Source organism: Oncorhynchus keta, chromosome 20 (assembly GCF_023373465.1).
Source record: "Oncorhynchus keta strain PuntledgeMale-10-30-2019 chromosome 20, Oket_V2, whole genome shotgun sequence".
NCBI lineage: Eukaryota > Metazoa > Chordata > Actinopteri > Salmoniformes > Salmonidae > Oncorhynchus > Oncorhynchus keta.
Genome location: NC_068440.1, coordinates 7,566,635 through 7,590,928, shown reverse-complemented (window position 1 = coordinate 7,590,928; position 24,294 = coordinate 7,566,635). Strand labels below are relative to the sequence as shown.

Sequence of the window (24,294 nt, the reverse complement as noted above, 5' to 3'; positions counted from 1 at the left end):
TCACTATGATACGGATTGAGACAAGTGTTGATTGCGCATAGACCATACACCTCATTCAAAGAGATAACAGGCATTGATTGATGGAGTCGCCTTAAAACATAAGCAATGCCAACAAAGAGAGAATTTGCAGATACTGTAGTCAGAGCTGAGCTCTCAGGAATTGAATCATTTTATTTCTCAAATGTGTACTGTCACAGTTTACATCACAGCCTTGACATACACAATAAAATAAAGATTGATCATACAAAAATGTAATTATAATAGTAGCTATGATAACATTTATCGTAGCTATACTAATACACTTGCACTACGATTCAGATAAATTCATTTGTTTGACTTCCAGTCCCACTTTCATTTCGCTTCACGTTGTGCGCCGTCTTGTTGTACTTCGACCGTTTCGTTTGAGGCCAAAGAAGGAATGCAAAAATACAGAATGACAAGCATCCAAATGGGTCTTACGATGAAAACTCACTGAATAGATATACATTAACAGTACTGTATGCATGGAATGTTGTCTTTCAATACAAATATTTGACAAAAAAAAAAAACTTTCAACTGACAGATAGCTTCGCAGGACAGAAAAAAAGGATGACAAATCCAGCTTTCATTTGTATACAATGTGTTTGTTCCCGAACACAAGAAAATAAGTAGACATATACATGTGTATAAAATGATAAAAGGGAAATAAAGCCACTATTGGTTATTGGATGATAATGTGGATGATTAGGGTTCTATCCAATTGGATTTGACCTTTTCCAACCAAAGTCACTGTTCAACTCAAGAAACCCAGGGGAAAATGACAACTTTGGTGTTTGCTGTCAGTAATGTCATATGAATGAATTTGAATATGACTCTAGTTTGTTTTTCGAAAGTGTCTGTTGGAGGCCAAGTGTTCAAGAAACAAACAAATCGTTTAATAAATAAATAAATAAATACAAGAAATAGGATAATAAATTAATTTAAAAAATACAATAGAACTTTAAAAAGTTACTGTTGCTATGGTTACTTTTGCTGAAGGACCTCACCTCATCTTCACACAAAACATGCCCGCTCACACACACACACACACACACACACACTTCCTGAAAGCGTCTCTACTAGCATCCTGTTCTTTATGGGTACGTGTCCCACTGTAGGCTTTTGTAATGATTGTACAAATATTGCTATCAGGTCTTCTTAACCCTCCGTCCATCCCTCTCAGAGCCTTTTGAGTCAAGCATAAAGAACGCGAGCATTGATAATAACCTGGTCAGCGTAACTGAAAACGAACAGCACAAGAGCAAAATCACACAAGACCTAAATGGATCTAACTCCTACGATCCCCGCTAAGTTCCCCACTCTTGAAAGAACCTAAATGAAAATCGAATCAACCAAAATGGAATGTTTTTCCATGAAAAATAATTTCAAAATACTTATATTTTGCCTTGCTTAATTTCTTACATATTGTTGCATACACCTAAATTGGACATGTACATTATATTAACCATTGTAGATATTGGGGTTGAGGAGGGTGAGCTGGGCAGGTTGTAGCTTTTCAAAAAAGGAAAGGATTGTTGTTCTGTTGAAGAGGCTCTCCCATCCCGGTGTCCAAAACCATGTGTGGCTGCAAAGGGACCCCGCGTCCCATTGGAGGAGTGGAAGCTCCCAAGTGGGCCACTGCAGAGTGACCTGACGGAGGAATCACCCCCAGACAATTGGGTTGTACCATCACAGCTCCAAAACAAGGGGGTGCCATCTGAGGACCCATTGCAGGCATAGCCAGGCCAGGACGAGGCATGCCCAGGGAATGGGATGATAGCTGGGATAAAGGAGTCCCCAGCATGGGGTTGGGGGACCGAAAGCTGGGGTGGGTAACACCGTAGGACATAGCGGTGGAACCAAAAAGGCTGGAGTTTGGGGGGATTGTAGTACGAGACACGCCAGCAATGGACGTGACTCTGCCCATAGGGCCTGGGCCTTGTAAAACGCCTGGGAAATTAGGAAAGGCAAAAGAAATGTGGCAAGAGAGGGAGGAGGAGGGATACACAGTACAAAACATTCCAAGAGAGTGTAGAACAGAGGGAGGAGTGAAAAGGTTACATATTTAAAATATATACAGTCCCAGTCAAGTTGACACACCTACTCATTCCAGGATTTTTCTTTACTTGACTATTTTCTACATTGTAGAATAATAGTGAAGACATCAAAACTATGAAATAATACATATGGAAACATGTAGTAACCAAAAACAAGGGTTAAACAAATCAAAATATATTTTATATTTGAGATTCTTCAAAGTAGCCACGCTTTGCCTTGACAGCTTTGTATACTCTTGGCATTCTCTCAACCAGCTTCATGAGGTAGTCACCTGGAATGCATTTAAATTAACAGGTGTGCCTTGATCAAAGTTATTTTGTGGCATTTCTTTTCTTCTTAATGTGTTTGAGCCAATCAGCTGTGTTGTGTCAAGAACTTTGAAAGTTTCTTCAAGTGCAGTCGCAAAAAACCATCAAGTGCAATGATGAAACTGGCTCTCATGAGGACAGTCACAGGTGTGGGGGTGCTTTGCTGGTGACACTGTCAGTGATTTATTTAGAATTCAAGGCACACTTTACCAGCATGGCTACCACAGCATTCTGCTGTGATACGCCATCCCATCTGGTTTGCGTTTAGGGGTACTATCATTTGCTTTTCAATAGGACAATGAACCAACACACCTCAGGCTGTGTAAGGGCTATTTGACCAAGAAGAAGAGTGATGGAGTGCTGCATCAGATGACCTGGCCTCAACAAATCACACAACCTCAACCCAATTGAGATGGTTTGGGATGAGTTGGACCACAGAGTGAAGGAAAAGCAGCCAACAAGTCCTCAACATATGTGGGAACTCCTTCAAGACTGTTAGAAAAGCATTCCAGGTGAAGCTGGTTGAGAGAATGCCAAGAGAGTGCAAAGCTGTCATCAAGGCAAAGGGTGGCTACTTTGAAAAATCTAAAATATATCATATATTTTGATTTGCCTATCACTTTTTTTGGGTTACTACATGATTCTTCTATATGTGTTATTTCATAGTTTTGATGTCTTCACTATTATTCTACAATGTAGAAAATAGTAAAAATAAAGAAAAACCCTTGAATGAGTAGGTGTGTCCAAACTTTTGACTGGTACTGTAAGTGACTACAACTACCGATGCTGACCCACACAACAGTTATCCACTATAGGGGTAGGAAGACCTAGTCAAAACACTGAATCACAAGCACTGCTTTAAATGAATGGATAAATATATATTCCCTCTCTCTCTCCCCTGGTCTCTCTTTCGTTTACCCGTCCTTACTTTGTTGCTTGGCAAGGACGTTGAGGGGGGGTTGTTTGGGTTCGGAGGAGAGGAGTGAGTCCATGTTCACGAGTGAAGCTCCTGCGCCAAGGAACGAAGCTGGCGATTTGTTGTTTTCGTCTGCGGCGGCTCCATTGTCTGTAGAGAGAGAGCAAATATTATTGTGATATACAATAAGAGACCTTGAAGATTTCGCCAAACCCTAGAGGAATCATTGCCTATGGGTGGGAAGTATAAATATGAGCAAGGATGGGTTTCACCAGACAAGGATGTGTTAAGTATAGTTGTTGGAGACAGACAGAGGGAAGACGGATGGAGTGCTAGCACACAAAGAAAAACATGAATGGAATCTGTGAGCGTAACCGAACATGCTTGACTGAAAAAGGGAATACAGCGTTTAACTAAGGGACTTAGGAATCCAAAAAAAACATCTTACCCCAGGACACATCAATTGCCGACTAGCCCAGAGAAAGAAAAAGGAGCACTCAGATATCTGCATGCAAGGATGTTTGAGGCTTATTGCCAGGACAAAAAGACAGGCTTACATTGCGGCGTGTTTCAGACGCCTTCCTCAGAGCTTGGAGGCCTTTAGGAAGCATACATTACTACAGTACATTACCTGTGCCATTACTTGGAGCTCCCCATGGGTCAGAGTTCATAGTGTCTGTAGTGGTGGAAGCTCCTCCATCTCCCCAGGGGTCACTTGTCGATGCTGTGTCTGTGGGAGCAGCAGTTGCACCCCAAGGGTCACTGGCGGTGGGCGGAGTCGATGCTGGAGGAAAGGGGAAGGGGTTAACTTTAGGATTGAGCCAAAATCTGTATTAAGAGCATGTGTGATGATGTCACAAGGTTATAACCGTTACCAGTAGTTCACCAACTACTACTCAGACAGAGTTCTCTGTGTAAAATCGGAGGGCCTGTTGTCCTGACCTCTGGCAGTCTATGGGGGTCCCACAGGGTTCAATTCTCGGACCGACTCTTTTCTCTGTATATATTAACAATGTCGCTCTTGCTGCGAGTGATTCCCTGATCCACCTCTATGCAGACGACACCATTCTGTATACATCTGGCCCTTCTTTGGACACTGTTAACTAACCTCCAACCGAGCTTCAATGCCATACAACACTCCTTCCGTGGCCTCCAAATGCTCTTAAATGCTAGCAAAACCAAATGCATGCTTTTCAACCGTTCACTGACCGCACCCGCCTGCCCGCCCGACTAGCATCACTACTCTGGCAGTTCTGACCTAGAATACGTGGACAACTACAAATACCTAGGTGTCTGGCTAGACTGTAAACTCTCATTCCAGACTCATATCAAACATCTCCAATCCAAAATCAAAATAGCCATCTACAAAATAGCTTCCAATACTCTACTCAGCAAATTGGATGCAGTCTATCACAGTGCCATCCGTTTTGTTACCAAAGCGCCTTATACCACACACCATTGCGACCTGTATGCTCTAGTCGGCTGGCCCTTGCTACATATTTGTCGCCAGACCCACTGGCTCCAGGTCATCTACAAGTCTATGCTAGGTAAAGCTCCGCCTTATTTTAGCTCACTGGTCACGATAACAACACCCAGTCGTACCACGCGCTCCAGCAGGTATATCTCACTGGTCATCCCCAAAGTCAACACCACATTTGGCCGCCTTTCCTTCCAGTTCTCTGCTGCCAGTGACTGGAACGAATTGCAAAAATCGCTGAAGCTGGAGACTTACATTTCCCTCACTAAATTTAAACATCAGCTATCTGAGCAGCTAACCGATCGCTGCAGCTGTACATAGTCCATCTGTAAATAGCCCACCAAAATCTACCTACCTCATCCCCATAGTTTTTATTTACTTTGCTGCTCTTTTGCACACCAGTATCACTACTTACACACCATCATCTGCTCATCTATCACTCCAGTGTTAATCTGCTACTTTGCTACTATGGCCTATTTATTGCCATACCTTCTCATGCCATTTGCACACAATGTATATAGACTTTCTTTTTTTCCTATTGTGTTGACTGTACGCTTGTTTATTCCATGTAACTCTGTGTTGTCAGTGTTGTTGTTTCTGTCGCACTGCTTTGCTTCATCTTGGCCAGGTCGCAGTTGTAAATGAGAACTTGTTCTCAACTAGCTTACCTGGTTAAATAAAGGTGAAATAAACATTACAAAAAAAATAACATTACTCCTTACCTGGTGGTCCCCATGCGTCATCATCAGCCTTCGGGCTATCGCCAAATGGATCTGCGGGGGGAGAGGCAGCTGTGGTTCCCTCGTCTCCCCAGGGATCAGCCTTCTTTTCGGACGGTGGATTGGATGGAGCACCCCATGCATCTGAAGCCTCGGTTGGTGGACTGGATGGTGCCCTAAAAGGATCAGCACCTTTCGTTGGGGTATTCAATGGGGCCCCAAAAGGATCGGAATTGTCTTTTGGCATATTGGATGGTGCCGAAAATGGATCCTCTGTTGGTGCCCCAAATGGATCGGCTCCATCTTTAGACATATTAGATGGTCCTGAAAAGGGATCATCTTTTGGTGCCCCAAACGGATCAGGACCACCTTTTGGTGTATTGGATGGTGCTGAAAAGGGATCATCTTTTGGTCCCCCAAACGGATCAGATCCACCTTTTGGTGTATTGGATGGTGCTGAAAAGGGATCATCTTTTGGTGCCCCAAACAGATCAGAACCACCTTTTGGTGTATTGGATGGTGCTGAAAAGGGATCATCTTTTGGTGCCCCAAACAGATCGGAACCATCTTTTGGTGTATTGGATGGTGCTGAAAAGGGATCATCTTTTGGTGCCCCAAACAGATCGGAACCATCTTTTGGTGTATTGGATGGTGCTGAAAAGGGATCATCTTTTGGTGCCCCAAACGGATCAGCTTCAACTTTAGATGATGCATTGGATGGTGCAGAAAATGGATCCGAACCATCTATTGTAGCCGCAAAAGGATCTGAACCTTCTGTTGGGGCACTGGCTGGTGCCGCAAAAGGATCTGCTTCTTCTGTTGTAGCATTAGATGGTGCACCCCATGCATCCTCGGATGGAGCTTTGGATGATCCGCCCCATGCATCCTCGGATGGAGCTTTGGACGCCACCCCCCAAGGATCAGGAGCGGGTGTCTTTGCTGCTGCACCCCATGCATCCTCCTCTGATGGCGCATCTGCCCCGCAAAAGGAATCAGCAACTTTTCCTGCTTTGGCGGCATCCTCCCAATCAAGCTCTTCCTTGGTCATCTTTGACTGCAATTACATAAGTGATTGGACAATCATGATGTCAAACACACATTTATTTGGTCGATGATCCAAAATTGTCCTAAGTGTACAATCATTTACTGAAGGCGTCTTTGAGTCCAAATAAAGGGAGAAATCAGACTATTGAAGTGTAAAACTAACCCTTCGTTCCTCCTCTTTTTTCTGGGCCTCTAGTCTCAGTTTTTCTTGCTTCTTGGCCTCAAAGCTGGCGGCGAGATCAGCCACAGACGGTATGTTGGCCAGGGAGGGGAGCCCGGTGGCTCCTGGGACATACACTGGCTTGTAGTTGGGGTCCTTGGGGTCGTTGGGGTCGTCCGAGGAGGCTGTGGGAAGAGCACGATAAGATATAGCATGATAAAATACATTATTATGTCAAGCAGGGTTGGGGGTCAATTCAGGTTTCAATTGAAGAAATTGCTTCCTGTGAGATTCTCCGGGAATGTTTTTAAGAGAAATTAATCAAATGAAGTCTCTCTAATGTGGAGTCTGTGCTCTCTAATGCTCACCAGTGGCGTTCTTTGAGATCTTGTCTCTGGTCTTGAGCGCAGACTCTCGCTCTTCCTTTAGTTTCTCGTCGTCCTCCATAAGAACCAGTACTACCTTGGCCTTCTCCCTCACGTTCACCCCCTGTGAAAGATAGCATGAGCAGACATTAGTACGTACCGCTAGACAGCTCTCTTTCCGGAGCACGGGGCTCCCTAAGTGTAACTGTGCCAAATTAGTATGGGAAAGCTCAATATCAGAAAAGAAGTGGTCAGTGTATGAATGGCAAAGCACTGTGTTAGCTTAGATGTTAGTAGAGCCAGATACTTCCAAGCCTCACTCACTTATTGGACTGGTTTCCCCCGGGCCAGTTTACACCTATTCCTGTTCGACAAAGCACTTTCACTGGAGATTTTCTGAATGTACTAATCATAAATGTTATGCTAGTTTTGTCATTTTTATTAGGATCCCCATTAGCTAACGCCACAACGCTAGCTAATCTTCCTGGGGTCCAACACCAATTAACAAGACATTACAAACAACCACAAATCAAGACTTCACAAACATTCAACAAGTAGACAATACAGATAATTAAAATACCTGACAGGAAACACATTTAACATTCAGTTGATACTTTCTACTTCCTGTCCAGTGATATGGTCTATCACATTCGATGTTCTTTTATTTTTTTCTTGAAGGTGGATTTACTTTGCCTGAGAAATATGGATTGATAAAAAGTTCCATTTAGCTATAGCGCTACATAAAACTGTAGATTTAAGACGATTTGTCCTTGGCTTGAGTTGTTTAAGCTGCGCTGAATTTGCCTGTCTGGTTTGGTGGTTATGCGTGTGTTGCTAGTATGTACTAATTGGACTGAGAAATACTGTGTTTTTTGTATTTTAAATATAGCATTCCTTAAGAAAATCAGAAGACTAGATAGTAATTTGTTTTTAACGTGAAGCCACGAGAGATTCTGATGCATTTTAACATTATCCGTTCGGTTAGAGCAATGAAGAGACAATCTGGAGATAAAAGGTATGCCAATGGTAATTATGAATACGTAAATTCGCTCACAGTTCATTTCTCAAGTGGGGAAGCTTCAAAAGTAATACCTTGGAGATGGAAACTGCATATCAGAGGAGTTGGTGGGACAAACATGCATTTAGCTTTAGTACCTGATCTTTCCCATCCTTGTCCTGGAAACGGAACTCTGTTAGCGCTTTCACAATGTAGATGTTGTCCTTCATCGTATTCAGAACGCGGTCTGAGCCCGTCTTTAACAGGTTCTCCAGCAGGGTCAACGACTGCAGTTGGGGGATGGGAGTAAAAAAATAAAAAAATAAATAGGGAATCAAGACGATCATCCCCTACTCCTTTAAAAACACTCTCTGAAACTTGATCCCTGCATGGAGCAATCGTCAGCAGGAAAATAAATACAATCATCCATTAAAATGCACCATAGTGAAAGCCAAGATGTGCCAGAAAGATATGGCGAAGAGGGGAGTGTTTGTATGAAATTACAAGCGGATTGTAAAAGTTGAGAAAGATGACAAAACATACAGTACCAGTCAAAAGTTTGGACACACCCACTCATTGCAGGGTTTTTCTTTATTTTTTACATTGTAGAATAATAGTGAAGAAATCAAAACGATGAAATAAAACATGAAATCATGTAGTAACCAAAAAAAGTGTAATTTGTGTAATTTCTTTCCTTTTTAATGCGTTTGAGGCAATCAGTTGTGTTGTGACAAGGTAGGGGTGGCATACAGAAGATAGCCCTATTTGGTAAAAGATCAAATCCATATTATTGCAAGAACAGCTCAAATAAGAAGAGAGAAACAACAGCCCATCATTTTTTTAAGACATGAAGGTTAGTCAATCTGGGAAATTTCAAGAACTTCGAAAGTGCAGTCGCAAAAATCATCAAGACGGAACTGGCTCTCATGAGGACCGCCACAGGAAAGGAAGACCCAGAGTTACCTCTGCTGCAGGGGATATGTTCATTAGTGTTACCAGCTTTAGACATTGCAGCCCAAATAAATGCTTCACAGAGTTCAAGTAACAGACACATCTCAACATCAACTGTTCAGAGGAGACTGCGTGAATCCGGCCTTCATGGTCTATTTTCTGCAAAGAAACCACTACTAAAAGGACACCAATAAGAAGAAGAGACTTGCATGGGCCAAGAAACAATAGCAATGGACATTAGACTGGTGGAAATCTGTCCTTTGGTCTGATGAGTCCAAAGTTAAGAATTTTGGTTCCAACCGTTGTGTCTTTGTGAGAAGCGGAGTTGCTTGACCAGCAACACGTACCAGTATTGTGGAAAAACTCAATAAATAGAACAATTCCTAAAGCATCTAATCCCTCTGTGCTGAATGACTACCGTCTTGTCTCCTTGACATCCTTAGCAATGAAATGCGTTAAGAAAATTGTGAAAAGTCATATTCTCAGCGTCACCCAGAAGCTCCTCGACCCATTTCAGTTTGCCTGTCAGCCCAGCAGATGATGCCATTCTTACACTCCTCAACATGGTCTACAGACATCGACAGGATGCCAAATCACATGTCAGGGTTTTGTTTGTTGGCTTTTCTTCTGCCTCCAGCCTTACATTCTGGCAGAGACACATTTGGGACTTCTCCTTAGATGGGGGGCTGGTTTTGTGGCTGTTGGACATCCTGAGCCAACGGTCACAGCGGGTCAAGATGGATCCCCACGTGTGGGACATACGCACCACCAACACAGGCTCTCCTCAGGGATGTGTTTTGTCCCCACTCCTGTACATCTTGTACATATTTGTACTAGTTCCCATCCTGACAGACACCTCGTTAAGTTTGCTGATGACACTGCCTTGATCAGCCTGTTGCATGATGACGAGGAGCACCATGGCCCGGTCCTAAATGACATGTGTGAGTGGTGTGACCACTCACACATGGTCCTCAATACCAATAAGACCAAAGAGATGTGCATAGACTTCAGGAAGCATACAACACCTACCTCTGCAACATCTATCAGAGGTCAGAACATAGAGATTGTAGAGGAATACAAATATCTGTGTGTCCTCTTGGACAATAAGCTTCAGTGGAGTAAATGTACAGACCTGATCTACAAAAAGAGTCAACAGAGACTGTACTTTCTCAAAAAGCTGAGATCTTTTAATGTTAATTGTACTATACTGACTCTGTTTTACAAATATTTCATTGAGAGTATTTTACTTTTTGTATTGTTTGTTGGTTTGGCAATGCCACTGTCAGCCAGAGAAATATGGTACTTGGAGTCAAACAGACAGGCCTGGATGAGATCTTTAAGGTCAGGGCCCTCCGCAAGGCTCAAAAAATCATTTTCGACCCAAGCGACCTCCTGTACCCGGACTTTAAACTACTCTTTAAACTGCATTTTGCAGCGATACACCATCCCATCTGGTATGCGCTTAGTGGGATTGTCATTTGTTTCTCAATAGGACAATGACCCTAAACACACCACCAGGCTGTGTAAAGGCTATTTTACCAAGGAGTGTGATGCATCAGATGACCTGGCCTCCAAAATCATCCGACCTCAACCCAATTGAGATGGTTTGGGATGAGTTGGACCACAGAGTGAAGGAAAAGCATCCATCAAGTGCTCAGCATATGTGGGAACTGCTTCAAGACTGTTGGAAAAGCATTCCTCATAAAGCTGGTTGAGAGAATGCCAAGAATGTGCAAAGCTGTCATCAAGGCAAAGGCTGGCTACTTTGAAGAATCAAAATATGTTTTAGATTTGTTTAACACTTATTTTTGTTACTATATGATTCATTATGTGTTATTTCATAGTTTATATATCTTCCGTATTATTCTACAATGTAGAAAATAGTCAAAATAATGAAAAACCCTTGACTGGTACCGTGTATGTCCGATGCCAATATAAATACTGTAGACGAAATGTATTTGTATCTGATTTGTGGCAAAAGAAACAAAAATGAAGAAGAAAGTGTCAAATAATATAAAATAATATTTTCACAGTAAGAGGAATAATGTTTTTTTTTTAAAATATATATCGGCTACATTTTACAAAGCTCTCAACAACAAAAACCACCAACCTACTTGAATAAGAGAACATTATATTACAGGAAACATGGACTGAACAGAAATATAAACGCACAATTCATATACAAAGGCTTGATATCGACATTGTCATCTCTGAAAGGTACCCACACTGAAGTGATTGATATCAGTAACTCAAACTCAATGCGTCATAGCAATCCACCCCACCAAAGACAAGATAAATAAATCATTTGATGTGACGGAAAAAGAGAGAGGTGGGGTTCTATCCAGCACTGGTTGATGAACTGAGCTGTTCAGCAGGATAGCGCATCAATTATTCAGAATAAAGTTTCAGAATAAAGAGTAAAGTATGCATACAGCCAGTGAGCCATACAGTACGAACAACTTTGACGTTATGATGAGTAGATGTACTAATCTGTAGATTAAATTCTTGTATACACAATCTATCTAAATCTTTCGAACTATAAATATGTGTGATCATACCCCTTTTGGCCTCACCTTGTAGATGTGCCTCCAGTTCTTGTCGTCTTTGAGGCGTTTCCACAGCATGGTCATGATCTCGTTGCAGGCCACCACATTGTAGGTGAGGTCCGAGATGTCGGCCATCTGCGAGCTGGAGGGGCCCCAGGGGTCATTGGAGGTGGCCTCCCTCACCTGACAGGCATACAGCAGTGTTAACACAGATTATTTTCCAGACGGAGAACAAAGGCTCCCCTACTTGACCTAGATAGTTTGTGTGTATGCATCGATATGTAGGCTACGTGTGCCTTTACATTTTTTTTTTTTATATAGTTCTGTCCTTGAGCTGTTCTTGTCTAATGATGTTCTGTATAATGTCATTCTGTAATATGTTTCATATTTTGTGTGGACCCCAGGAAGAGTAGCTGCTGCTTTTGCAACAGCTAATGGGGATCCTTATAAAATACCAAATACCATCCAGGCCTTCTGGCACCAAACTTGTACTATATAATTGTAGGAAAAGACTGGTGATAGAGTCACTGGTGTTACAGACAGGGGTAGCAGATGGAGGACTTACCCATGCTCTGCTACAGAGGGTGTGTCTTATTTCAGAACGATGCTGCAAAGGCACTTCAGAATGCTGACAGTGTCAATTGAACAGCAGGAGTGGCCATTCTTACCCTACACGGGCCAGTGTGGATGCAGGCTTTTGCCCGAGCCAAGCAGTACTAGCTTGATTCTACTAAATTAAAGCCTTGATCCAGGACTGAATGTGTGCTACTAATTGGCTGGCACAAAAGCCTGAACCCACACTGGCCCTTGCAAGGTAAAACGACCCACCCGTGGTACAGCATTTAGAGTAGAGAAAGAGAGGGATAGAGTGAAGATGAAGGGAAGTACGAAAGGTAGTAGTGTGAGAGGAAGATGAGACAAATCAAGAGGAAGTCTGAGAACAAAGGACAGAGAGCAAGAAAAGAGAGAGTGAAGGGTAAAGGAAAATGGGGAAAGACGAGGTGGAAAGTAAATCATATCCTTTACCTTGACCTCAGCCTCAGAGAAGTTCTGAACGAGGTTCTTCAATTGCCGGCGTAGCATAGAGGACGTCATGGTGCCTGATGGGGTGTCTCAAACCACAAGGACCTAGTCAGCATAAAGACTAGTAAGAGCATGTACACACACCTTTCACTCAAATATTAACCATGACGCTTCTGTCTTGCCTCGCGTAACACCAGACATGTACGCATCTGTAACACAGGAGAAGCTGCTTGGCACTTAACCCAAATCATGCTGCTTATACCTCTGCTTACCTATTGAAATACAACTGACTGGGGGTGATGTCAAAGAAGTGGGTCTCTCTTTCGATCTGCTCTCACTGGATGCTCATTCTGTTCGTCTCTCTCCACGACAACATTGGGTCCCAGCACACACAGATCTGGGGGGGGGGGGAAATATCCTAAAAAGGGAGCAAAGCAATGACACAGCTATAGGCTATTGAAGAAGCAACTTCACATTTGCCCAGTGGCATGCCACAAATTGTACCACCCAGTTATGCAATGGTTAGCTTTGTGTTTTTAAATGTAAATACCAAACAGAAAAATGCCAAAGGTAGCCTAGTAACTAGACATCGTCATGATTGTAACCAAATCAACACCATTCACGTTAGCAAAAAGGCTAAACTAGCTTAGAGGCTAGCTAGCTTCATGCAACGCCAATGTAATGCCGACCAAATCCAGGATCTACAGTGCCACAGATTAGCTATGCACCCGAGTAGGCTACTGTCGATTTAGCATGCTACTTGGCAATATTCTTATTGAAGAACAGTAATTGCGATAGATCAACCAAGCTAGTGTCTGCATCACGATTCAGAACCATGGACAGCTACCGTAGCTAGCCAACGTCAGTGCATCTTCATGGCTGTCGAATATTGTTTTCCTCCAAGCTTTAGCGTAGCAAGCAATCTAACCAGTTAGCGCTATCAATGACAGCCGCCCAATAACAACGACAGCTTGGAAAATATAGCTTTGGTAAACTTCTAAGGACAACGGACACCTTTAAAATAACATGCTTCCATTGGGTATCCATTTTTCATATGATTTTGCGTGTATTTGAAAGGAATACGAACCTTCGGGATGCTTTCAGGGATCTGCAAAGAACTACAATTTCCGCTTCCGTCTGCAATCCGCACCTGACCTGTCTAAAAGAGCACTCCCCCTACTTAATAATCACGAGAACGTTACATTGTTGTCAATAAAATTAAACAACGTGGCAATGATGTAACATTGTCTCTATTGAGACTGAAACAAATACTATGTTTGCTTCTTTGTTTTGTCCACAAATGTACTGATTATTCTTGGGAGCAGTCTTGCCTGTTTCTCATAAAGTATGTGTTTATTGAGCATTTTCTGGGTCTCAAAAGTATACATGAACAGCTGTTTGACATATTTACCAATGCCATCTATTGGATGCTTACACATCTAGCCTATTATACATCTTATTGGAAGAGGGATGCTGCCTTAAAACATTGGGGGATGTGCGCAGGGTCAATGCACCCATTGATGGAGCACAAACTCCGCTCTGGAATCCCCATCACGTCATCGCCGTATTGTGAGTATATAGGCCACTCGCAAAAACCGAAAGGAACTATAAATAAGCCACACATCAATTGAATTTACATCAAGATGTCGACCGAGGGCGAATACGAGTCGATCCTTTGCGTTAAACCCGACGTCAACGTTTATCGAATACCACCGAGGGCTACAAATCGTGGATACAGGTAAAATATAAAGGGTTGGCCGATATTTGGGGTGATGGACAAAAAACCGCGGTGCCGGTGGTTCTATCTGTGGTCATAGTGCTGCATCGTGTGTGTGCGCCTATCTGTCTGAGCGCTAAGTGGATGTTAACAGGAGTCGACGTGTGTTTAATATTTGTTTTGCGTAGGCCTACGACTCTCTAATTATTCCGCTCCATTGGTAATATTGATGTTACTCTCGCAAGGCTGGCACTATCAGTGCGGATGAATCGACAGTGAATGGGCATGATATGTGTATTTGCGTGTGCTGTTTATCAGCATAGTTTAACCATAAAATGTATTGACAGCAAATGTTATATGGATGTATATTAGGTGATAAATAGCCTGATATCATTGGGCCTATAATACAAGGCTCTCGATCATTATACACCAGTCCTATTATGATAGTAAAATTGATTACAGAATAGCTCAAATAATGAAACCAATGTATATTAATGGCATCTCAAGCGAAGAGTGCCAGCTGCGAGAGAGAAAGTAGAGTAGTTTCAGCAGACTACTGTTTTCAGTCTGGTTATGTGTGTGGCCCAGTTAACTGTAGGCCAAATGGTTTGAATTGAAATTCTCTAAAACCGAACCTTATCTGATATGCTATTAATTGGGGTTTGTGATCTTCATAATAGTCTTGCTTCCACCTTCAGGAACTATAAGAGCAAGACAATTGGGTCAATTCAGAATTCTCTCCATATTGTACAGTACTATTTGTTACAACAGCTGGTCTGAGAACAGTTGGAATAGGCACTGTTTACTGACCTTCTGACCTACTCCCTGTTTTGCCTTGTTATTGGCTACCTCTGACCTGGGTATTTCCTGTAGGGCAGCAGACTGGAAGCTGGATGTTCCCGATTGGTCAGGGCGCATGCGGATAACGGCGAAGGGGAAAGTGGCCTACATCAAACTGGAAGACAAAGTCTCAGGTGTGAGAGTCATGAAACCGTGTGTGTGTGTGTGTGTGTGTGTGTGTGTGTGTGTGTGTGTGTGTGTGTGTGTGTGTGTGTGTGTGTGTGTGTGTGTGTGTGTGTGTGTGTGTGTGTGTGTGTGTGGCACAGGTGCCCCTTTGTCCCAACATTGCTCATCAGGGTCCTTTCAATGTACAGTGGGGAGAACAAGTATTTGATACACTGCCGATTTTGCAGGTTTCCCAACTTACAAAGCATGTAGAGGTCTGTAATTTTTATCATAGGTACACTTCAACTGTGAAGTTGAAAAACAAATACAGAAAATCACATAAGTATTTGATCACCTACCAACCAGTAAGAAATCCGGCTCTCACAGACCTGTTAGTTTTTCTTTAAGAATCCCTCCTGTTCTCCACTCATTACCTGTATTAACTGCACCTGTTGGAACTCATTACCTGTAGAAAAGACACCTGTCCACACACTCAATCAAACAGACTCCAACCTCTCCACAATGGTCAAGACCAGAGAGCTGTGTAAGGACATCAGGGATAAAATTGTAGACCTGCACAAGGCTGGGATGGGCTGCAGGACAATAGGCAAGCAGCTTGGTGAGAAGGCAACAACTGTTGGCGCAATTATTAGAAAATGGAATAAGTTCAAGATGACGGTCAATCACCTTCGGTCTGGGGATTCATGCAAGATCTCACCTCGTGGGGCATCAATGATCATGAGGAAGGTGAGGGATCAGCCCAGAACTACACAGCAGGACCTGGTCAATGACCTGAAGAGAGCTGGGACTACAGTCTCATAGAAAACCATTAGTAACACACTACGCCGTCATGGATTAAAATACTGCAGCGCACGCAAGGTCCCCCTGCTCAAGCCAGCGCATGTCCAGGCCCATCTGAAGTTTGCCAATGACCATCTGGATGATCCGGAGGAGGAATGGGAGGTCATGTGGTCTGATGAGACAAAAATAGAGCTTTTTGGTGTAAACTCCACTCGCCGTGTTTGGAGGAAGAAGAAGGATGAGTACAACCCCAAGAACACCATCCCAACCGTGAAGCATGGAGGTGGAAACATCATTCTTTGGGGATGCTTTTCTGCAAAGGGGACAGGACGACTGCACTGTATTGAGGGGATGATGGATGGGGCCATGTATCGTGAGATCTTGGCCAACAACCTCCTTCCCTCAGAAAGAGCATTGAAGATGGGTCGTGGCTGGGTCTTCCAGCATGACAACGACCCAAAACACACAGCCAGGGCAACTAAGGAGTGGCCCCGTAAGAAGCATCTCAAGGTCCTGGAGTGAAACCTGAAACCTGAAGGATCTGGAGAAGGTCTGTATGGAGGAGTGGGCCAAAATCCCTGCTGCAGTGTGTGCAAACCTGGTCAAGAACTACAGGAAACGTATGATCTCTGTAACTGCAAACAAAGGTTTCTGTACCAAATATTAAGTTCTGCTTTTCTGATGTATCAAATACTTATGTCATGCAATAAAATGCAAATTAATTACTAAAAATCATACAATGTGATTTTCTGGATTTTTGTATACCGTCTCTCACAGTTGAAGTGTACCTATGATAAAAATTACAGACCTCTACATGCTTTGTAAGTAGGAAAACCTGCAAAATCGGCAGTGTATCAAATACTTGTTCTCCCCAGTGTAGCTAGTCAAATTAACTTCATACAGCATATCTGTGTGGTTTATTATTATGATTATGTGTTTCTCCTGCCATCCTGCAGGGGAGCTGTTTGCTCAGGCCCCTGTCACTGAGTATCCCGGCATCGCAGTTGAAACCGTAAGCGACTCCAGTCGCTACTTTGTCTTGCGAATACAGGATGACAATGGTGTGTGTATGAGTGAAAAACTCCTCACTGTGTGTTCATAGCTATGTCAGCCTTTTACACAAGTCATATAGTGTTATGTCAGCCTCCTCTATCAGGTTTTAGTACTCTCATCAGTCTATGTCAACATATTCTTTCTGATCACAGTGCGTTCATAGAGTTTGTCAGCTCTCCTCAAATGTAAATTTACTCTACACTTACAGTACCAGTCAAAAGTCTGCACACGCCAACTCATTCAAGGGTTTTTCTTTATTTTGACCATTTCTATCATGTAGAATAAAAGTGAAGTCTTCAAAAACGATGACATAACACATATGGAATCATGTAGTAACCAAAAAAGTGTTAAACAAATCCAAAGATATTTTTATATTTGAGATTCTTCAGTAGTCAGCCTTTGCCTTGGTGACAGCTTTGCACACTCTTGGCTTTCAACCACCTTCACCTGGAATGCTTTTCTTTTATTCTTGAAGGAGTTACCACATATGCTGAACACTTGTTGGCTGCTTTTCCTACTGTGGTAGCCATGCTGGTTAAGTGTGCCTTGAATTCTAAATAAATCACAAACAGTGTCACCAGCAAAGCACCATCACACCTCCTCTTCCATGCTTCACGGTGGGAACAACACAGGCAGAGATCATCCGTTCACCTACTCTGCGTCTCACAAAGACACAGCAGTTGGAACAGAAATTCTCAAATTCGGATTAATCAAGGACAGATTTCCACCGGTCTAATGTCCATTACTTGTGTTTCTTGGCCCAAGCAGGTCTCTTCTTATTATTGGTGTCCTTTTAGTAGTGGTTTCTTTGCAGCAATTCGACCATGAAGGTCTGATTCACGCAGTCTCCTCTGGACAATTGATGTGGAGATGTGTCTGTTACTTGAACTCTTGTGAAGCATTTAGTTGGGCTGCAATATCTGAGGCTGGTAACTCTAATGAACTTATCCTCTGCAGCAGAGATAACTTTGGATCATCCTTTCCTGTGGTGGTCCTCATGAGAGCAAGTTTCATCATAGCGCTTGATGGTTTTTTTGCGACTGCTCTTGAAGAAACTTTCAAAGTTCTTGAAATGTTCCAGATTGACTGACCAGGTCTTAAAGTAATGATGGACTGTCGTTTCTCTTTGAGCTGTATGGACTTGGTCTTTCACCAACTAGGGATATCTTCTGTATACCAAATAGGGCTATCTTCTCAAACGCATTAAGGAGGAACGAAATTCCACAAATTAACTTTTAACAAGGCACACCTGTTAATTGAAAAGCATGAGAGAATGCCAATAGTGTGCAAAGCTGTCATCAAGGCAAAGGGTGGCTACTTTGAAGAATCTCAAATATAAAATATATTTTGATTTGTTTAAACACTTTTTTTGGTTACTACATGATTCCATATGTGTTATTTCATAGTTTTGATGTCTTCACTATTATTCTACAATGTAGAAAATAGTCAAAATAAAGGAAACCCTGGAATGAGAAGGTGTGTCTAAACTTTTGACTGGTCCTGCACTTCAGCTCGATGTCAGTGAACTCATACAGCTATGTCAACCTACTCTCCCAGGCCGCAGTGCTTTTATTGGCGTTGGATTCGCGGACAGAGGGGACTCTTTTGACTTCAACGTGTCTTTGCAGGACCACTTTAAGTAAGTGATGGAAGGGGTCACTCCAGGGACAGTGTGACTATCAAGGCACTCACACATTGCTGCATCACCATCTCCCACTAATAACAAACACACGTACTGTGGTCTGTCTGCAGCAGAAGTTGCCAGCCAAAACAACGTGTCATTGAGTTCGCTTGTTCCAGATGCTGCAGTTTTCAAAACAGCTGATGTTACAGTGCTTTTTCCTGTGTCAGTGCAGTCAATATTGTGTGTGTTACAGGTGGGTGAAACAAGAGAATGAGATCAGCAAAAACCCTCAGGGTGCAGCTTTGGGACCAAAGCTGGACTTGGGATTTAAAGACGGACAAACCATCACCCTTAATATTGGGGTAAAGACCTAGCACAATTGAACTAGATCATTCTTGTAGAAATTGTATAACAAAATCCTAGCCTTTGCCGCTGGGGTCTGTTTGGGATTGCCATTTGGCTTTTCCCCAACACCAATATTCCTTCAGAATTCCAATATTTTTTTCTCTCTCATCCTTTCTCTTCAAGCAAGGCAAAAAGAGGGATAAGCCACGCCCACAGGGGGCAGGTGGGCTCGGTCTCCTACCGCCGCCACGAAAAGGAAAGATGGCTCCTCCTCCTTCCTCTGCCTTCTCCAATCACAACACTGTGCCTCAAACAGGAGGCTCAGATACGGGTACACCAGTTAAAACAGTCAATAAAGCCTTGATAAACTTCTCTATAGCTAAATAAAGCTTTGATTGGTAAACTACATGGCCACATTAGTGGATTCGGCTATTTCAGCCACTCCCATTGCTGACAGGTGTATAAAATCGATCACACAGCCATACAATCTCCATAGACAATCATTGGCAGTAGATTGACCCGCAGTATGACTTTCAACGTAGCACCTTCAAAGGATGCCACCTTACCAACAAGTCAGTTGGTCAAATTTCTGCCCTGCTAGAGCTGCCCCGGTCAACTGTAAGTGCTATTATTGTGAAGTGGAAACGTCTAGGAGCAAAACCGGCTCATCCGCGAGGTGGTAAACCACACAAGCTCACAGAACGGGACCGCCGAGTGCTGAACCACCTAGCACATAAAAATCGTCTGTCCTCGGTTGCAACACTCGCTACCAAGTTCCAAACCGCCTCCTGGAAGCAACGTTAGCACAAGAACTGTTCATGGGGAGCTTCATGAAAGGGGTTTCCATGGCCGAGCTGCCTCACAAAAGCCTAATATCACCATGCGCAATACCCAGTGTCAGCTGCAGTGGTTTAAAACTGGACAGAATTGAAGCAGTGGAAAGGCATTCTCTGGGGTGATGAATCACGCTTCACCATCTGGCAGTCCGACGGACAAATCTGAGTTATAGCGGATGCCAGGAGAACACTACCTGCCCCAATGCATAGTGGAGGAGTAATAATGATCTGGGGCTGCTTTTCACGGTCCGGGCTAGGCCCCTTAGTTCCAGTGAAGGGAAATCTTAACGCTACAGCATACAATGGTATTCTAGACGATTCTGTGCTTCCTACTTTGTGGCAACAGGTTGGGGAAGGCCCTTTTCTGTTTCAGCATGACAATGCCCCTGTGCACAAAGTGAGATCCATACGGAAATGGTTTGTTGAAATCGGTGTGGAAGAACTTGACTGGCCTGCACAGAGCCCTGACCTCAACTCCATTGAACACCTTTTGGGATGAATTGGAACACCGACTGCGAGCCAGGCCTATAATCGCCCAACATCAGTGCCCGACCTCACTAATGCTATCGTTGCTCAATGGAAGCAAGTCTCCACAGCAATGTTCCAACATCTAGTGGGAAGCCTTCCCAGAAGAGTGGAGGCTGTTATAGCAGACAAAATCCATATTAATGCCCATGATTTTGAAATGAGATGTCTGACGAGCATGTAGTGTACCTGTAGTATAGCTTTTGGCCATGTAGTGTAGCTTTGATTGTTAATTTTCTCTCTCTGTCTCTCTCTGTCGTGTGTCTCTCTCTCTCAATTCAAAGGGACTTTATTGGCATGGAAAACATGTTACCATTGTTTATTTCACTTGCTTTGGCAATCACAAATGAACATAAACATAAACACAAACATTTCAGAAGTTTTTCTCTCTCTCTCTCTCTCTTTCTCTAGGCTGTTTGCTAGATCTGGACAGTAGTAACTCCAACACTGTGGTCCAATCATCCAACCCCAGCAGTGATCTTTGGGGAGACTTCTCCTCCCCTGCAAGGTAACTTGTTAGAACTGTCTGTGACGGAGCTTATTTGATCTTTTTTGTCTTGTTATGCTACGACATACTGATATACTGTCATACCAGCATTGCTATGAGTCAATCAGACTGTAAAAATAGTCTCTTTATCTTCAGTTCGCTCCCTCCAACATCGCGACAAGAGCACACGCCGAATTGGGGCCGGTTTTGAGTCCACATCATCGCCTTTCTCCTTGGTCTCCACCGCTGAACGCAACGCCTCCCTCCGTCGCTACAAACACAGTCAAAGCAAAGAGCAAGAGACGAAGAACACCATGTACGTCTAGAAAGTCTTCATCAAATCTAAGAATGGACGTACACTACAATCTCCTCCCAAAGTAACAAAAAATAATAATAATGAAGTAATATTCGGGATAATAATGCAAATATTCAATATTTGGTCATATGAGCTTTATGGTAGGTCTGCAATATATCCTAAGGGCTATGATGATAGGATCTTCAGTAGCAGCAATTTTACAGTACTGTTTTTTACCCGGTAACCTCTTGTTAGTGTTTACCTAAACATCCCTACATACTTGATTCTTAGAGAGGGGAACCCATAGGGAACGACAATCTTTCCCATAGGGTTTGCCTCTGATCATAATAGGGAACGACATTCGTAGTAAATAATTGTGAAAAGGAATGGCTCAGACACTCGCCCAATTTTTTCCCCCGCCCCCGTTCTCCTCAGTGTGCAATCGTTCACTCCCCCTCAATGATTTTAAAGCATTGGATGAGCGTATGCATTGGCTGGAGGGAATCGATCATATTCCTTGTGATTGCATGCAAACTATAGGCTTTTTTTGGGAGAAGGGGAAGAACTGGAATAGGGCTCATATTGATGAACTTATCTGTTTCCATTGTACTGACTGCCTCACACTTGGCCTGTTTTAAAGACGGAAGAGCATGTATTCTTGTTAACTTTGCTGCAGAGGACTTGACACAGCCCTCTACAGTCCATTTGTAAGTAGGTAGTTGTGATGTAGTGTACTTTGGATGGAAATGGGTAAAAATCCCTACTTGTAATGAAAAGAACATACAGTTGAAGTCGGATGTTTACATACACCTTAGCCAAATACATTTAAACTCAGTTTTTCACAATTCCTGACATTTACTCCTTGTAAAAATTCCCTGTCTTAGGTCAGTTAGGATCACCACTTTATTTGAAGAATGTGAAATGTCAGTATAATAGTAGATAATTATTTATTTCAGCTTTTATTTCTTTCATCACATTCCCAGTGAGTCAGAAGTTTACATACACTCAATTAGTATTTGGTTTTGTTGCCTTTAAAGTTTTTTACTTGGGTCAAACGTTTCGGGTAGCTTTCCACAAGCTTCCCACAATAAGTTGGGTGAATTTTGGCCCATTCTTCTTGACAGAGCTACTGTAACTGAGTCAGGTTTGTAGGCCTCCTTGCTTGCACACGCTTTTTCAGTTCTGCCCACATATTGTCTATAGGATTGAGGTCATGGCTTTGTGATGGCCACTCCAATACCTTGACTTTGTTGTCCTTAAGCCATTTTGCCACAACTTTAGAAGTATGCTTGGGGTCATTGTCCATTTGGAAGAACCATTTGCAACCAAGCTTTAACTTCCTGACTGATATCTTGAGGTGTTGCTTCAATATATCCACATAATTTTCTTTCATCATGATGCCATCTATTTTGTGAAGTGCACCAGTCCCTTCTGCAGCAAAGCACCCACACAACATGATGCTGCCACCACCATGCTTCACGGTTGGGATGGTGTTCTTTGGCTTGCAAGCCTCCCCCTTTTTCCTCCAAACATAACAATGGTCATTATGGCCAAACAGATCTATTTTTGTTTCATCAGAGCAGAGGTCATTTCTCCAAAAAATATGAGCTTTGTCCCCATGTGCAGTTGCAAACCGTAGTCTGGCTTTTTTATGGCGGTTTTGGAGCAGTGGCTTCTTCCTTGCTGATCGGCCTTTCAGGTTATGTCGATATAGGACTTGTTTTACTGTGGATATAGACACTTTTGTACCTGTTTCCTCCAGCATCTTCACAAGGTCCTTTGCTGTTGTTCTGGGATTGATTTGCACTTTTCGCGCCAAAGTACGTTCATTTCTAGGAGACAGAACGCGTCTCCTTCCTGAGCGGTATAACAGTTGCGTGACTCCATGGTGTTTATACTTGCGTACTATTGTTGATACAGATGAACGTGGTACTTTCAGGCGTTTGGAAATTGTTCCCAAGGATGAACCAGACTTGTGGAGGTCTACAATTCTTTTTCTGAGGTCTTGGCTGATTTCTTTTGATTTTCCCATGATGTCAAGCAAAGAAGCACTTGAAATGTCAAGATAGGCCTTGAAATCCATTCACCTCAAAGTGACTGAAATGATGTCAATTAGCCCATCAGAAGCTTCTAAAGCCATGACATAATTTTCAGGAATTTTCCAAGCTGTTTAAAGGCACAGTCAAATTAGTGTATGTAAACGTCTGACCCACTGGGATTGTGATACAGTGAAGTATAAGTGAAATCATCTGCCTGGAAAAATGACTTGTGTCATGCACAAAGTAGATGTCCTAACCGACTTGCCAAAACTATAGTTTGTTAACAAGAAATTTGTGGAGTTGAAAAACAAGTTTTAATGACTCCAACCTAAGTGTATGTGAACCTCCGACTTCAACTGTAGGTGTAAAACTAATGATATTCGCAAAAGTGCTTTTCAATGTTTAATTTGTATGAGTTTTAAAGAAGTAGCCTGCGATGCCAGATCTGTGTCCGCCTACTCCTCCAATCTGGCAACCAGGCTGTGAAGTGATGATTGTCTAACACAGAGTAATATGAATGTGTAACAACTGCAACTATTGTTGTCGAGGATGTGCTGTGTTGTACATCGATGAACGCTGCTGTGATTGAATACGTTGCCTCATGTCAAAAGTGTTTGTTTACCTTCCCCATAATACGGTTTCAGATGGCTCTGTCATTCCACAGCTACTGTAATTTCACCAGACGCGTAATTATGATTTATTGCCTCAGTCGTCATTACTCATGACGTCTGAAAGTGGCAATAAAAACCTTCAACGGGAGTCGTGCGTCTTTGTGCCTTCATATGGATGATGCATGGTAGAAAAGGTTATACTTTGATGAAGAGGGTCAAAAAACTAAAGTAATTGCGTTAGTCATTTTTTTCAATCTCAAAATACGACTTTTGTATTTTGTTATTTCCGCTCTTCATGAGAGTGTAGACAGTGTTTTGCCTTTTATGTATGTCAACGGTGTTCGAAAAACATGTCTTCCAAAAATACAAAAGACATTCCAAAAATTAGGACATTAAAATTTGGAAGTTGTACATTTACATGAAGTGTAAATAGT

At 42.7% G+C, this 24,294-nt stretch overlaps 2 protein-coding genes across 4 annotated transcripts; one reads left to right on the top strand and one right to left on the bottom strand.

The window, feature by feature from the left end:
- Positions 1-131: 131 nt before the first annotated feature.
- LOC118399260 (epsin-1-like) lies at positions 132-13,720 on the bottom strand. 3 transcript variants are annotated; one of them, XM_035795188.2, is made up of 11 exons: positions 13,670-13,720; positions 12,855-13,000; positions 12,586-12,687; positions 11,587-11,742; positions 8,221-8,349; positions 7,069-7,189; positions 6,704-6,885; positions 5,500-6,550; positions 3,932-4,084; positions 3,313-3,450; positions 132-1,968 (listed from the first exon to the last, which is right to left on the bottom strand). In XM_035795188.2, exons 3-11 carry the CDS (start codon positions 12,652-12,654, stop codon positions 1,535-1,537), a joined length of 2,433 nt encoding a protein of 810 aa, XP_035651081.2. In that variant the 5' UTR covers positions 12,655-12,687; positions 12,855-13,000; positions 13,670-13,720; the 3' UTR covers positions 132-1,534. The 3 variants fall into 3 exon arrangements, with proteins under 3 accessions (XP_035651081.2, XP_035651084.2, XP_035651085.2); XM_035795191.2 differs by having other exon boundaries at positions 12,855-12,979; XM_035795192.2 differs by lacking the exon at positions 132-1,968 and adding an exon at positions 3,749-3,770 and having other exon boundaries at positions 3,317-3,450.
- Positions 13,721-14,043: 323 nt separating this feature from the next.
- On the top strand, positions 14,044-24,008 carry LOC118399038 (adaptin ear-binding coat-associated protein 1-like). The gene is made up of 8 exons (XM_035794798.2): positions 14,044-14,320; positions 15,173-15,273; positions 17,002-17,106; positions 18,656-18,737; positions 18,976-19,084; positions 19,251-19,398; positions 20,840-20,936; positions 21,072-24,008. Exons 1-8 carry the CDS (start codon positions 14,226-14,228, stop codon positions 21,124-21,126), a joined length of 792 nt encoding a protein of 263 aa, XP_035650691.1. The 5' UTR covers positions 14,044-14,225; the 3' UTR covers positions 21,127-24,008.
- Positions 24,009-24,294: the final 286 nt, after the last annotated feature.

Bases quoted from the DNA above. Each gene is read 5' to 3' on its own strand.
- LOC118399260 (XM_035795188.2), bottom strand. From the start codon at position 12,654: ATGACGTCCTCTATGCTACGCCGGCAATTGAAGAACCTCGTTCAGAAC. The intron at 6,551-6,703 runs GTTAGTTTTACA...ATGTAATTGCAG, and splicing joins AAAAAGAGGAGGAACGAAGG to TCAAAGATGACCAAGGAAGA. The intron at 3,451-3,931 runs GTAATGTACTGT...CTCTCTCTACAG, and splicing joins AGCTCCAAGTAATGGCACAG to ACAATGGAGCCGCCGCAGAC.
- LOC118399038 (XM_035794798.2), top strand. From the start codon at position 14,226: ATGTCGACCGAGGGCGAATACGAGTCGATCCTTTGCGTTAAACCCGAC. The intron at 18,738-18,975 runs GTAAGTGATGGA...TGTGTGTTACAG, and splicing joins TCTTTGCAGGACCACTTTAA to GTGGGTGAAACAAGAGAATG. The intron at 20,937-21,071 runs GTAACTTGTTAG...CTTTATCTTCAG, and splicing joins GACTTCTCCTCCCCTGCAAG to TTCGCTCCCTCCAACATCGC.